Raw genomic sequence first — 15,831 nt, 5'->3', positions numbered from 1 at the left:
TAACTAACAATGTACAACCAATGCATTAGAGAATATCAAGGCAATGCCCATGTGCTCTGACTGCATTCAATGATCAATTATACATGAGACTGGATAACAAAAGAGTAACCTTGCCTGGTCCATTAACAGATCCCATGAAATTTGGTATCCATCTTTGAGTCATGGTCTTCTTTAATTACAGCAACATTGTCAGCTTGATCGCTTCTCTGCTCTGGTCTTCATGCTTTAACATTTTCTGTATATCCTTTCATTACTGCTATTATTCATGATTAAGCAGGAGGCTACTAATACCTTCTCAGATGATATTTCATATAGCCAGTAAAATATTCTAATCTTGACAAAGAATTACCTTTCCTACTATTAGATGCAAAAGGAGCAAGATGCAAAAATCTAACAAAACTATAGTAAAATTATCTTACCTTTCTCATTGCCCCCTTCAATGGTAAATCTTATTCGACCATTGGGAGAATTTGGATCATCGCCATCAGTAGCTCTTACAACTGTGACAGTTTCCCTTGCTTCATGGAACTCAGTAATCATAGTACATCCTTCCCTTTCTTCAAAAACTGGTGCTTCATCATTGATATCAGCTACTGTTACTCTGAAAAATTTATGTTCCTTTCATTAAAAGCACTGTGTATTTCAAGACCCATATGCATTTCTCATTTGAAATGTCTACTCACTGTTTATTTTAAAGCAGCATGCTGATATACATAAAAAAGCACTAAGTAAAAATAAGCTGGATCTTTCACATACCCCAACTGCATGAAGGCATTTCTGGATTCTCCAGTAGCATACCCAAAGTGATAATTATCCCATGCTTCAATCAAAAGAGTGAATGTACTTAGTTCTTCACGATTCAGAGGTGAGGCAACTGTAATTTCACCTGTATCTGGATTTATCTGGAAATAAAAGAGAGAAAATAAATACTTTACAAAATCTAGTCTCATCAATTCTTCAAAAATAAATATTATTGCATCAAACATCAAAACCATAAAAAACTTGAATTCCTTAAAAAGACTTGAAAGAAGAATTCACAGACCCATCAATACTAAACAATACTGTACTTAAAATTAAATATTTACCTTAAATTTCCCATCTGAAGACTTTCTATCCAAGAGATATGTGACACGACCATATTCGTCAAAGTCTGGGTCTATAGCTTCTACCTTTGCTACAGAAGTGCCTGGGGGAGCATCTTCCCGTATGGTCAAGTTTGATGGCGGGTTGACGAAAACAGGGTTGTTGTCATTTTCATCAATGACCTGTAGATATTTACAAATAATTCAGGTACAGTGTGGAAAAAATGACATGGAAATGAGTTGAAATTTTTTACATATTTCATGTTTTAATAAGAGAAGAGGAAGTGTTACTATCTATACTCACAAAGTATACAACAACTTTTTCATTTGTTCTCAACAGTCTTGATTACATCTGAAGTACTGATATTAAAAAAAATCAGGCATTATGGAACTGAAAACTTAATGGCCTAGTATACTGAAGAATCTACAAAATATTTAATTCAATATGAGTGGAAACAAGCTTATAAGTCTTTAAGATTTTGTTGAATTTACAAACCCATGTAAAATGGTAAACAGTGAGCCCCCGTATTCGCGGGGGATGCGTACCGCACCCCCTCACAAATAGCTAAAATCCGCGAATACTTAAAACCCCTCTAAAAACACTTAGAACTGCCCATTTTGATAGTTTAAACACAAGAAAAACCCTGTAAAAATGCTTATACCTGAGTATTTTAATAGTTTTATCACAAAAAGTGCATTTATTCAAGAAAATTGTATGAAAATACGGTAATTAGTGAATATTTCTCAGTGAAAAATACCGCGAATGGGCGAATTTTCTGCGAATAATGGGTAGATATGTTCCACAGAGAAACCCTCGAATGCGTGAGTCCGCAAATCGTGAGTAAGCGAATACAGGGGGTTTACTGTATGACAAAATCTTATATCTATTAAACAAGGTTAAAATGCGAGAAAGGTTTCTGTTACTGCCATTAAGGTTTAGACAGACACTGCAATAAGTACTGTATTGTCATTCACCATTTTTTGCAACTTAACAGTCAAGCTTTGCCTTTTTAATGACTCTTGACTCATTCCACCAGGAGATGGATGATTAAAACTTTTGTCTTACCCTACTAGGATTTTGAAAACTTGGCTATTGTATATGGCAATATAAACATGACTGGACAACTAAAACTAGGAGTAATTATCACTACTTATTAGTGTCCATTTAATTATTCAAGGACTTATTTTTCTTAAAAGACATGTAAAAATATATTGGGATCCTATATTCCAAAGTTGATTAGCTTTTAAGTTGGGTGCAGTTAGTATCCCCTTTCAACCCAATTTACTTTAACAGAACAAGTTCACAACAAATATTAGTGAAAAATATTTATACAGTGAATTAAGTTAAATTTACCCAACCTGTATCATTTATGTTCATTTTTAATTATAAACTCACCTGGACCAATACATCAACTTGGTTGGAACGTGGAGGGATACCAGAATCAGTAGCTTTGACAGTAAAGTTAAGCCATGAAAACTGTTCCCTGTCAACACGATCAGCCACTACAATCTCGCCAGTCTCTTGATCAAGATCAACAAGGGAAAGTATCTGGGAAGGCCCCTAAAAATAAACAAAAATTAACTGAAATTATTTGATTAATGTCTAGCAAAACAGAACTTCAAACCCTCAATAGCATATTCATATGGCAAATAAAACTTAATTATAATCTCAAGACAACTGTTCCTGAACTGGTGTCCATGATGACTTCTTTAGGTGACGAACAGGATATTCACTATATGTGGTGATTAGTGGATGTATTCTCAAATTTATTACAATAAAGTACTGTACAAGAAAAATTCTAACAATGAAACATATAATCACTTTATTGCATTACTGTATTCTAATTTCTTATAGTTTTCCTCAGAAAAAATATGGCCCATTTTTTTTTTAATTCAGCTCCTGGTCCATGGTCTACAGCAAGCTGAGAGCCACTGATATAGGTAAAAAGTAAATAATCTCTGCCTGTAAACAGATACAGGTGTAGTATTCTTATATAAATGATTAAAATATTTAATGGACAAGTAAGCTCTTGTGATGATTTACTGGCAGTCTAAGGCATATAACAGGCTCTCTGGCAGCCTAAGGCATATGACAGGCTCTCAATGCATATTTACAAAATTTTTTCTACTTTAAACAAAACCAAAGATGCTATTAGGAAAGATGAACATGATAACAAGATACTACTCTTTGAATATTCAAAATACAGTTAATGGAAGTCACTTGTTTTCACCTTAACCTGTCATAAAATGCATAAAGAAATGGCTAAGTAAGTTAACTTTAATCTACGATTATACTCCAGACAATTTCAAAGTACTGTACTAAGAAATGTCAATACTCTGTTAGTAAATTGTATTGCAATGGCAAAGTTAATACATTCCTTAGATATTTTGCTACAAGACTGCTTTTAGATGAGCAAGTAATGAAATATTAAATCCACTTCCGTTCACTTGGGAAAATTTATATGTTCACCAGTAACTTCTGGATACAAACTTTCTTGTCTACAAACTAACCTGCAAGAAGTAAGTAATTGTCCGATTTTTGTCGACATCATCTGCAACCACAGTAACGATAGTGGTTCCTTTCTTTGCATTTTCAGCAACGCTCCTTCTGTAGAATGATTTGCGAAACTGTGGATCATTATCATTTATATCCTCCACTATTACCGTCAGCGTAGCTGTGGATGTTTGTTTACCAGTTGCTGCCTCTATATCTTCACATACAAGAGCCAGTCTGATCACCTCCACTTTCTCTCTATCTAATGGGCTAACGGTTCGTATAACACCTTCAACTTCACTGATTTCAAAGGCTTCGGCATAATTGTACTCTGATGGCTGAAAAATGTGGATATAGTTGATTGAGTATGGTACAAAATGTTATAACTAATAATTTACACCTACAGTTTACTTTAAGTGTTATCCAGAAAACATAATGTTTTAGTACAATGGTCATTATGGTTTATCCTCATAACTAACAAATAAAAATAAATAAATAGGAGTTGTTTCAGTACCTTTACAATGGCACCCAATTCGTTTCTCGCTTCGGAACTCTCAATGTCAATAGAATAGCGAAGCCGAGGGTGGGCATCAAGGTCTACCGCTTCTACTCGGTGAACATAATGTCCAACAACTTCGTTTTCAAAAACTCTGGAGAATGAAAAACTACAATTAAATGAAGTTTTCAAGTTAAAATTATAATTGTTACGCGTAATCTTTTCAACAGCCAAAAATAGCACAATAAAAATGGCTGACAACTTTTTCACTTACTTGACGGTGCCTGGATCAACGAAAACTGGTGGCTTGTTATTCACGTCCAAAATAGTGATATTTACAACTGTCCTGGACTGCAACTGAGCTGTGCCAATGCCACCATCAAGTGCTATGACTTCCAGAATGTATGTTGTGGCCCTGGGCTCAGTGCGATCTGGATCCAAGAGAGCACCTTGAGCCACTGAGATGACACCTGTGTCTGCTTCCATGACGAATTTATCTTGGGCGCCATGCTGGATACGAAAAACAACCCTTTTGTTGATGGCGGAACCATCATGATCCCAGGCAAAAACCTAGAAATGAAACAGAAATATCCGTATTTAAGACTGATTTTTGTTAAAGGAATTAGGCTCTTCTAGCAACTCAAATGAATCCACTGTAAGTTTGCCCAGAAACTTGACAAAGTATCTATAATTTCATTGTTACAATTCAAAAGGATATATAAGAATACTGACTGCCTAGTTAACAAAAAAATATATTGCTCTATTAAAACAAAAATTATTATAAATACAATATGCAGAACTGCACACACACACACTATAATACATATATACAGTATAGTATATATATATATATATATATATATATATATATATATATATATATAGGCAGTATATATAGATATATACATAGGTATATGTTATCAACCAAAAAGGTATATATAAGGAAACACTGTTTAGTTAATGTAAAATATAATGCTATACAAACATAAAAACTAAAGAAGCTATGATTCAGTGACACACACACACACACGTGTGTGTGTAACAGAGAACGATTTCTTAAAAGGATGTGTTCCTGACCATTTTCCTGAAAATTTCACAAGTAAACTGAGGATACCTACATCTTTTTTATCCTGTTTTAATTTTCTCCTACTCATTTTATTTCAGGCCCTTGTGAGTTGTACACAACTATGCACGATGTATTTATGTATGTGTATATATAGAGAGAGAGAGTATATATATATATATATATATATTATATATATATATATATAATATTATATATATATATATATATATACATATATTATATATATATATATATATATATATATATATATATATATACATATTATATATTATTATATATATTTATATATATACATATATACATACAGTATTAATAGTATATATATATATATATATATATATATATATATATATATAAAGATATGGATGTATGTGTGTATGTGCATAAATAACTTGAAACACATTGAGCAATTTCAACCAACTTGGTATACATATGACTTATATCTGGGAAAAGAATACTGGGGGTAAATACATCACTGGCACCAAAGGGATTGGGAAGGGAGTGAGATGTAAAAATAACCGAAAACGACAGATATCGTGTCTAATCCATAGTTTTTGAGGTCGCTGTGATGAATAGTGACACTCCCAATGCCCTTTATGTCCAAGTTCAGCCACGATAAGAAGAGGGGGTGACATGTAAAAATAACCAAAAATGACAGATATTAGTGTCTAATCCATAGTTTTTAGGTTGCTGAGATGAATAATGACACTTCTGATGCCCTTTAAGTCCAAGTTCAGTCCCGATAAGAAGGGGAGGTGAGAAGGGGTGGGAAGGGGGTGACATGTCAAAATAACAGAAAACGACATATTAGTGTCTAATCCATAGTTTCCGAGGTCACTGAGATGAATAGTGACACTCCCAATGCCCTTTAAGTCCAAGTTCAGCCGCTACAGGAATGGGGGTGTCAACTGGAGTGATGCAACGGCTGACCTCTGGATCTCTTGGTATAAATATCGCTTTTTTGTAACTAATCTCGTTCATTACCTGCCTGAAGAGGGAGACAGTTGTGCTCTGAAATATAGCATTAACTTTCTACAATTTGGCATTTTTATGGGCTCCTTTTATTAGATGGAATTCTGTTTAACAGAAAATATTTCACAGTCATATACAGTATATATATGTATATATATGTATATATATATATATATATATATATATATATATATATATATATATATATATATATATATATATATATATATATATATATATATATAAATTTATATATATATATATATAAATTATATATATATATATATATATATCTATATATATATATATATATATATATATATATATATATATATATATAATAGGAACAGAAAAGACATTTATTTTAAGTCTCTGAATAATTGATCATTCAGTGAAAGTGGCAGTGGAGACGGGTCTATGCAAAAGTAAATATCAGAGAGCTTACATCAAAATTCTCAATCTATACATAACAGTTTCAATTTCTGTTACGTAAATAAAAGTAGACCAGTGTTCCACACGCACTCGCCAGAGGCAAACAAGCGTAAAAGACAGCACAAAACTAAACGTTATTGACCAAAACTTCAACAACAACAACAAAACATCCTGCCACTGATATGGAAGTTTTGAGGTGTATTGGAAAAATTCAATGACGTGGTCGTGAGTCAATAGGAGGAGACAAGAGGAAAATAGGAGGAGCGCACTGTTAATCACAAGGAAAGAGCTACTTTCTTCTTCTATCATTATTCTTCAGAAACAACAATAGTAATTTTCTTTAATAGTAAACTCAATAAACAGAGAACTGATCAGCTAATACTACGTTTTGTAACCTTTAAAAACCCTGTACTGATGATGCTTTAAAATCAGGGCGGCCTAAGCTGTTGTTCGCAACCATCACGGGGAACAAGAATTATACAGAATGGTCTAAAATCGTCGCATCCGTAACTTATAAAACCTTTTGGAATTGTGGCTGTATTGCACAATAATTTCTGAGGAATTTGTAACAATTTCAGTCATCACATTACATGCTTATGTAAAATTAGATAAAATATTAGCAAAACATTAAGAGGTAGCAAGAGTGCCTTTCCCATAAAAATAGAAAGTCAGAAAATGCCACAATAAAATCATTCTTATCAACAGCAAGTTAGTCGTAATGATAGGAAATGTCCCCCTTTTACTCAGAACCTAAAGGATCAGAGCATCTATATCAGTTACACTTAACAATTCCCCCAGAACAGGCCAACACCCCTTGAACGAGTTCTACCATTACACAAACTTCTAAATAAAAAAAAAATGTTTTTATTGCACAACTGCCTTCTCGGTAGAAAAAATGAACAGCAAGGACTATAGAGTTTTATTTTATGGGAGATGCCTCATCATTATTTTAAAAATCCCTTCAACTGAAGAAGCAATATGAAGGTATGAGGAGAGCCAACTATTTATCCGAAAGATAGGAAAAATGACATTAAAAGCGTTAACTTCCGAACTGACAGAAAAAAGTTCTCATGTAAATCTGATTTGTAAATATAATTCTAAGTATACAGGGCGTCACGCATGAACTACACTGACTTTTCGCGCCAGAAAATCCGCAATTAATCAATCAGCCATAAGCCTATAAAATCTTCATTAATAAACTATTGCCAATATTATTCCCTACTATCCTCACATCGTCCCCTAACTACAGACCCTCACTTCATAGTGGATATATGTACGATGAAAACGGATGGAAAGCAAAACAAATTAATAAATATGATAGCAATAAATATCTTTGAGGTCAATGGCAAAAATATATGAAGAAAATGAGAAAAGTAGCATATCTAGAATTAGATCACAAAAAACCTACTGGATGGTCGTGTAGTTGACTTCTATCCTTGGCGTCAGATAATGACTTATCCAGCGAGGAACTTGAAGATGCACCGGAACTGATAATAATTATTTTTCTTACGTAAAATTAATAATCAAGCTGCACACAAGTAAAGTTCACGCACTGTTCACGGCAATTTCAGTAAAATAATTTCTCAGGCTATATACACTACTTTGCCTTGAATACCCTCCGTAAGATTAATTGGATACATGTATAGATATATGAGACAAGCTCTCCTTCAAGTTGTGAAGTGATGCTGGTGACAGGTTACTTTCCTCAAGAACCACTTCTGTGTACCAGCTGTTGATTCTTTTAACAGTTTCTATTACCCAAATCACAGAGGAGTCATTGATATTCCTTAGTCTAAACCAGAACTTCTTACCCTTGAAATTTAAAGGGTGGAAACTAGAACTTGGAATGGTTGCCGGGAGATCAAGGCGAAGATACAAGAAACGAAGAGTTTGCTGGAGGTAAACCAAACAGTTGCTTAGAGCACTAAGAGCCTCACATGATGAAATCGAAACATAAAGTTCTTCTAAGTGGTGACTATGTCTTAAAGCCATCGCACCCTCTACCCCTAAATGGCCCCAGCAATTTTGCAAGGTTCCAGGAGGCTGCAAAGGAATCACCTGAACATCACATGTCGTTTTATCACCCCAAGTATAAAACTGCAGCTCCTGCCGAAGGTGAACAAGCGTGGCTGTACATGTAGAAAGGGCACTGATAATGTATCTCACACCTTGGCTATCTTCTCCATCTTTTTCCTCTGAATTGGATATTATTACTTGTTTTGGCTGGTAGGCCCCCTTACGAAGTAAATCAGCAACAATTAAATTTTTCTCCTTACTGTAATTTGCTACAGACCAAGTGGTGTACTGCATTAATTCATTTGCTACTGATGTGCACAAGCTTGACATGAAATCACATTCTTTAAGCAACTCAAACCAAGAGCTAAAATCTCCTCCTGACAGTGTTTTGGCATAATTCAACACTATTTCCTTGGCATCTTCAGCACTGTGTTTATTGTATACAAGAACACCTGCCACATGTAACAGCACATCCCTATATCGTTTGACATCAAACTGCAAGTATGATTCCAGCTTTGATCGTTTGTTAAAGAGGCTCCTCTTTTGTGACAGTAATTTTGATGCCAAATAAAATCCACAAAGTACTTCTGCCAGTGAGGAATGAAGAAGAATTCCTTGCTTTTTATCAGGGCCTTCTCTAACAAAGATGAAAGGATGAAAGTATAACCAAATTGTGGGGTCCTTGCATAGGCCATCATCCTCTCTAAACAAGACTAGATTTTCAACTTTCCCGTTTTCTTCAGTCATAAGTTTCCAGGCTGCTTCACACAGCTGACTAATGTAATCCTGCACAACTCTTTTAGATTTTCTTTTTTCATCATCAGTGTCGTTTTTCCTTGCGTCCATCAAAGACTGCTGGCAAGTTAAAGTAACTTGCGTAAAAAGTCTTGAAACTGTAGTGGAGTGCTGAACATATGATGGTTTTACAAGCCACAGGTAAAACAAATAAGTCACATACAAAGGATACTTTAAGGTGGTAAGACACCTCGAAGAACTTATCATTTCAGTGAACTGCATAACTTCCTTTTCATTTCTACTTCCACTCAAGGATAATAACTGTGATGAATATTCTGTGATGGCTTCTGATGTCATTGAACAAAATTTAGCTTTTATGAAACTTAAATCATTACCTCTTACAATTTCTGTTATTTCTGATACATTTCCACACCGCACAGCTACCACTAACTTATTATGTCCAAGAGTCTTTAACATATCGTTCAAGACTGTTATACCTGTCGTGGAGACCACGTTAACATCTAGCAATATCAGAAGTGTCAACCTAGAGAATGATTCATAAATGTCCGTATAAGGCAATTCACTCAGAGTCTCTGGAAAAACGTGATCTCTTAGATACTGACACCAAGATCCAGATGATGAGATACCGTCCAGCGTTACATATAGAACAATGTCAAACTCATGAATTTTAGAATTGACAACATGCTTTTGAAGTTTCCACTGGTGCAGTATATAATAACACATGAAAGTCTTTCCACATCCCTTAGGGCCAGACAAAACAATGACTGAAGGTCCACTACCATCTATATCAAGAATATCGAAAATACCGACATTCTCCTTCGAATGTTTTACTTTAAGCTGTGAGAAAACTTGCTGTACTTCACAATTAGAATACTTCTTTTTCATCAACCATTCTTTCATATCAAACACAGTGCCATTCGAAGCAAATTTAATGGCTTCCATTCTCGCGCTAATAAGAAACTTCCCAAAATTTCCATTTCTAATTTCTGTTACTCGAAGCCTTCCTTTCCTTAATGAACTTTCATCAAGATTTCCCTCTGTGTATGCATCTAAGCTTGCTTTAATGCGCTGCTTAATTAGAAGCTCGTCATTACAAATTTTAGACTCAGATTTCCGAAGTCTCTTGATCTGCCTGGAAAGTCTGTTTCTCTCTGCTTGTCTTTCACTGAGGAGATCTCCTTTAACAACAAATTCTTGTTCGGCAGAAACATTTGAACGCAAACTATTCCTAAAGCCTCGCTTAACATGGATGACATCTTGGGAATTCCTCGACAACCTCTTCCTCATAACAACGGACTCCCTCCTAGGCTTCCTTCCAATCACAACCTCCTCCATGACACTAGTCAAAAAACTACCACTTGTTTGTGAATCCACCTCTTCAGGATACATCTCATCAAAATCATCAATCAAAGAAGCACTTCGAGAAACAGAGTGTATCTCATTTGTTTTACCAGCGCAGTTCATTTCATCAGGAGGAACACAATCTTGAGGTACGTCAGATTCGAGTTTCGATTGTCTTTCTTGGGCTTTTTGGTATTCCTTCTCTGCTTCTCTTAAGTCTTCGCGGGTCCTTACTACAAAGTTTAAATGCTCATAGTAGCTCTTCCTGGCACTTCTAAGCCTTCTTTTAGATGATCGAAATTTACGACCATTTTCCTTTAATTGTTTTTCAGTAATAGCTTTGCAACTTTCAGCTACAGTGCTTATCAGCTCACTCGCCAAGACGAAAAGTTCATCCAACTTTATTTTGAGGAATGCATTGTCAAACTCATAATCAAGGTAACAAACAATATAAGACAGGTGTTTCATTCGGCTAACATACTGTGTTACAAGTGGAGGCAGTTTCGGGAATATTTCGGTGAGCATCAAAACCAGAACCCTCTCGGGCAGTTTACCTGGGTTAATCCGAGACTTCAACATGAAACAGCTGAGAATGTCCGGTGCATGATCAAGTTCAAAGGGGTCATCAGGATTATAGTGCATCTCATGAACGGCTTCTTTTACTATAAATGAAATTTCTAAAGTTTCAATGGGCACGTGTGTCTCTGAACATTCCTGCACAGATTTTAGTAAAAGAGGAGATTCTGTAATGGTGCCTACTTGAGCAGAATTCTGCCCCATGTTGCCATGACGGTATTCCTCCTCCTTGCACTTTTCCAGTTCTGACTCTTTATTTTGTTGCAAATTACTATTAACATCCTGAATAATGTGTGTGGCTTTCTGAACAGGATGAGTCATGTAAGCAACTTCAGACAGAGGCTGTGAAATGGACGTAGCAGTTTGCACTGGCTCCTTTCCCATCTGAATCAATGTTTCAGGTTTTACATCAATAAAGTCTTCTTCGTTGGCTGAGGATTTCTGACTAGATGTTCCCAAAGAATTTACACTCTGAGAGCTTAAGTTGAAAAGCTTCTTAAAGCTGTTAAGCAACACAGATTGAGTTCTTTTAAGTTCTGGTGAATCATCATGATTCAAAGACTGACTCGAACGTGCTATGCTGTCTATACTACTTTGCTTCGCTTGGTCACATTGTCCCCTTTTATTCAGTTCTTTGTCAGACTGGAGCTCCTCGCCAGTGAACTTACAAACAGGGACGCTACTACAAGAAGCCTCATGCTCTACTTTCTTAATTACTTCTTGATTAGATTGAGAATCCACATCAGAATTATTCCTTATGCTAATTGAGCCTTTAACACCAGAAAATTCGCTTTTTTCCGGAGCAGTGCTTTTTTCAACACGGGGCGAAGTGCAAATACTATGCCCTTCAGTTTCAGACGTAGATGATTGCGTTTGTGCAACTACACCATTTTGCTGTGACTGTTTCAATGAATGTGCCGGTCTAAAATCTTCGAAAACAGAACGATCCTCAAAAAATGCACTGCTCTCAATAGGAGAGCGGGGAGTACAAGGTGTTGATGCTTTTGAATAACTTGAAGAATAACATCTGCTACCAGACGATACACTGATATGCCTCATTTGCGCCTCGCACAAAAGGTTCTTGAGATCTTGCTTCTTCCATCCGAGGACTTCGGTGCAGAAATCGTAGAGACTTTCATATCTCTTGGTGCCTCCCCAAGCAAGATAGAGCAGAGAAAACGCACCCTCAAAACATCGCCGTTTGGTTTCGTTGACGGCTAGGAGGTACTTCACGAAGTTATCCTCACAGTTTTTATCTAAAACATTATTATCACTCATTGCCATGCCTTTCTCCTTTATCTAGAATCTAGTTTTCACAACTACACATTCTTCACTCTCAGATAATTCAGTATCCGGTAAGTATAACACTCAGTAAAGCTCTTAAAATACAAGAGAAACTCGGAGTAGCAGTCGGACGATACTGCAACATCGTCCTCAGAGCTAAAACGAAAACTGGGTTCTTAAAAGGCTTTCGGACTACTAGGGTCGTGTTACACTGAATCACCACCGGAAATGGATTACTCAAGTAAACAATTATCACTCTTATGGTGAATTAACTTAAGTTCTGATTCAAAAGCGAATTACTCAACGGCCAATTTATTCTTAGTATTTGTTGAGTGAGAAAATGGCTTCAATAAATAACCAAAGATGACAGTAATGAAAAAGTGGAAATGACAATTTAATCTGATGTTAGTCCCGATACCGGTTTAAGCCGGTTATAGAAGTACCATAAGGATACTGCAAACAAAAAAATCTGTTATAAGATAAAGTTGACAATGAATATTTAGTCACAAAAGCATATTCTCTGTCATATATAAATCATTCATATAACTCAAGAATGAAGATAATATACTACACTGGTAACTACATTTATAAAATTAAATAAAGGGTACAATTTGTAACTGAAAGGACTAAATCTATGGGTCCATTGTTTTCATGGTTATCATTTGGTCGAAACTTGTAAAGATTTTACAAACAAATCAGCAACGTACACACACACAAACACATCCTTTTGTCTCACTTGCGAGAGGTTTTGCGTTAGATTCCAGTTAAGGACGGAGCGATCTGGGCGCGGTTTCCTCTACCCTCTGAGCATGTCATATTGAAAAGTGAATTATGTACCTGTAGCGAGCCTCAGCTGGGGACAGAGAGAGAGAGAGAGAGAGAGAGAGAGAGAGAGAGAGAGAGAGAGAGAGAGAGAGAGAGAGAGAGCATTATCCAAAAAGGGAGGGCTTAAACGAGGTAATCCTAACTCTATTGGGAAGATTCCAGAATCATTACGGTCATTCTCTCTCTCTCTCTCTCTCTCTCTCTCTCTCTCTCTCTCTCTCTCTCTCTCTCTCTCTCTCTCTCTCTCTCTCTTAATTTTACGTACGAGTAGGCTGAAAACACTAATTTTAGGTCTGTTATCCTAGTCGGAGAACAAATATCATGTTTGGCTTGTAATGCAATGAGAATACAAGCAAGAAAGAAAAGGCAGATGATATTAATATACTCCGAATAATGACAAATTATTACCGAGGTTTGTACTGTTTCAAATCACAAAACGTAATCTGTAATGTTGCCGGTTGGCAGAAAATGAACCCAGGAAGCCGATTAGAGATTAAAGCTATAAACTGTCTCACACCATTTCCATGGATATACCACAACGGGTCTTCTTCAATGATCCATCCGACATTTAGTTATAAGTAGTCCCATAAAACGAACCTATAAACTCTCCACAGCCCGATATAGGAAAACGGCAAATTTTGACCTTCGCGACTACGGTTACGGCAAAACACCATACGACAAACAATAGCATTTCAGTGTCCTGCACATAACCTTACAGAATAAATTTGATGGTCGATATCTATGTCAACAATATCTACGTCAAAAACGAACTGTCTGCGTAAATCTGACTTCGTAATATCTACGAGAATCACAGCCGAATGAATACTAACAACCAAACTCCAGAAGAAAGCTGAAGGGGTGTTCTCCGAAAGCGTGAGTGACATGTCCTTGCGTTCACAGGGATCGGAAATACAGCAGATATTAAAAAAAAAAAAAAAAATAAACAATGTCGACAAAGATCACGTGGAAGACAGCGGATATGGTGTCATAATTCAGCCTTCTTTTGGCACCAAGTGATATGACCCACTTCACTGTCACACTCGCATTTTAATTTAGCAGGCAGCTTATTCCATGGTATTTTATTGGTCTGCATTCATGTCGCTCAGAACAGGTTTTATTCTTTTGGGATAAAATGATTTAATCAAAGCTTAGGAACCATCAAGATATAAAATAGGAGTAGAGGTAATGGAATCGGTTATTAAAACGACGATTGTATAATATAATATCAGCTATATTACAATATTATAATACACCCACATGAGGACAATTTTTTTTTTATTAAAGATTATGCAGTATCATGAATAATTTTCTTTTCCATAAAAGCTTTGTTTCTACAATGAACAAGAGAGAGAGAGAGAGAGAGAGAGAGAGAGAGAGAGAGAGAGAGAGAGAATCACTGCAACAGGATACACATGATATCATTGGTTTTTACAGTATATGTAATGTATTTATTTGCTTGGTTTTCACGTAACTGGACATGAAGGTGAATCCAAACAAAAGAAAGTAAAACTATTGCGTTAAGGTTTTTAATCTCTTATCCTGGAATCTCAGAACTTTCAAAACAGGTGCATTTCACTAATCACGCGCGACTCTTGAAGCAATCCGTGTCTTTGCTGACGTTTTGCCTAACACGTATGTTCTGTCTTGACAAAGTACACCGATATTTTATTCTAAAATATGGAGTCCGATATCACCTGCTTTGTTTGTGAATGGGGATTCCCATCTGGGATGTTCTATCAAAAGTATTGTGTGGGAACTCTGAGACATTAAATCGGAATTACGGCCACTTACAATTATCGTTTACTCCCTATTTTCTCACTTGCTTCCTTCTTCCTCTTCTAATGTATCTTCCTATAACTGTACTACTCCGTTTTATCTTAGGATTTCATTTCAGACATCTCTTCGTCCACTCATTATCTTCACATCAGTATCACAAAATTCACTTAATCGTTTCTTCTCTCCTTTGTTCCCATAGACAACATTTCTTTTGACTAAAAGGGCACAATCATTTACCATATTACTCTCCTTATCTGCTCCTACCGCTTTTGTGTCTCTAATTCCGCCATGTTGACACACTATATTCTGTGTCAATTATTCTATTTCCCTCTATATTTTCATTATTCAACCTTTCAAATTAAAATTTCTAAACAATCTGGTTCATTTCAACACACATTCCCCATCTCCAGAAGTCTTTCCCAGGTCTCATTTGCTCATGACATGCTAACCTTACAAACTAACCCATCTAATTTTTTGTATTATTAATTTTGCAAACCAATCTTGTCAGCACAGTGTGCCCATGGTAACAATTTTCCAGACTTGTACATTAAGATCTCCAAAGTAGAACAGCAAACGGTAAATTCAAGTAAAGCATAGAGATTAGGCACTGGATAATGTAAGCTGAAACCGGTAATAACTCCATATACGCTAACGCTTCTAGAGTTCTGCAATCAGAATTTATTCAATAGTCACT

The 15,831-nt window shown here is 35.8% G+C and overlaps 1 protein-coding gene across 1 annotated transcript in view; it reads right to left on the bottom strand.

Annotated features, from left to right (window-relative positions):
- Nucleotides 1–15,831, bottom strand: part of Cad88C (cadherin-88C) — a 283,326-nt gene that overhangs the window by 28,776 nt on the left and 238,719 nt on the right. Inside the window, 7 exon segments of the mRNA XM_067098927.1 lie at nucleotides 420–601; nucleotides 757–902; nucleotides 1,086–1,265; nucleotides 2,479–2,643; nucleotides 3,594–3,914; nucleotides 4,091–4,226; nucleotides 4,347–4,642. Coding sequence (XP_066955028.1) covers nucleotides 420–601; nucleotides 757–902; nucleotides 1,086–1,265; nucleotides 2,479–2,643; nucleotides 3,594–3,914; nucleotides 4,091–4,226; nucleotides 4,347–4,642 — 1,426 coding nt within the window.

This window comes from Macrobrachium rosenbergii, chromosome 55 (genome assembly GCF_040412425.1).
Source record: "Macrobrachium rosenbergii isolate ZJJX-2024 chromosome 55, ASM4041242v1, whole genome shotgun sequence".
Taxonomy (NCBI): Eukaryota; Metazoa; Arthropoda; class Malacostraca; order Decapoda; family Palaemonidae; genus Macrobrachium; species Macrobrachium rosenbergii.
The sequence above is the reverse complement of the archived record's forward strand: the minus strand, read 5'-3'. Positions and strand labels throughout refer to the sequence as shown.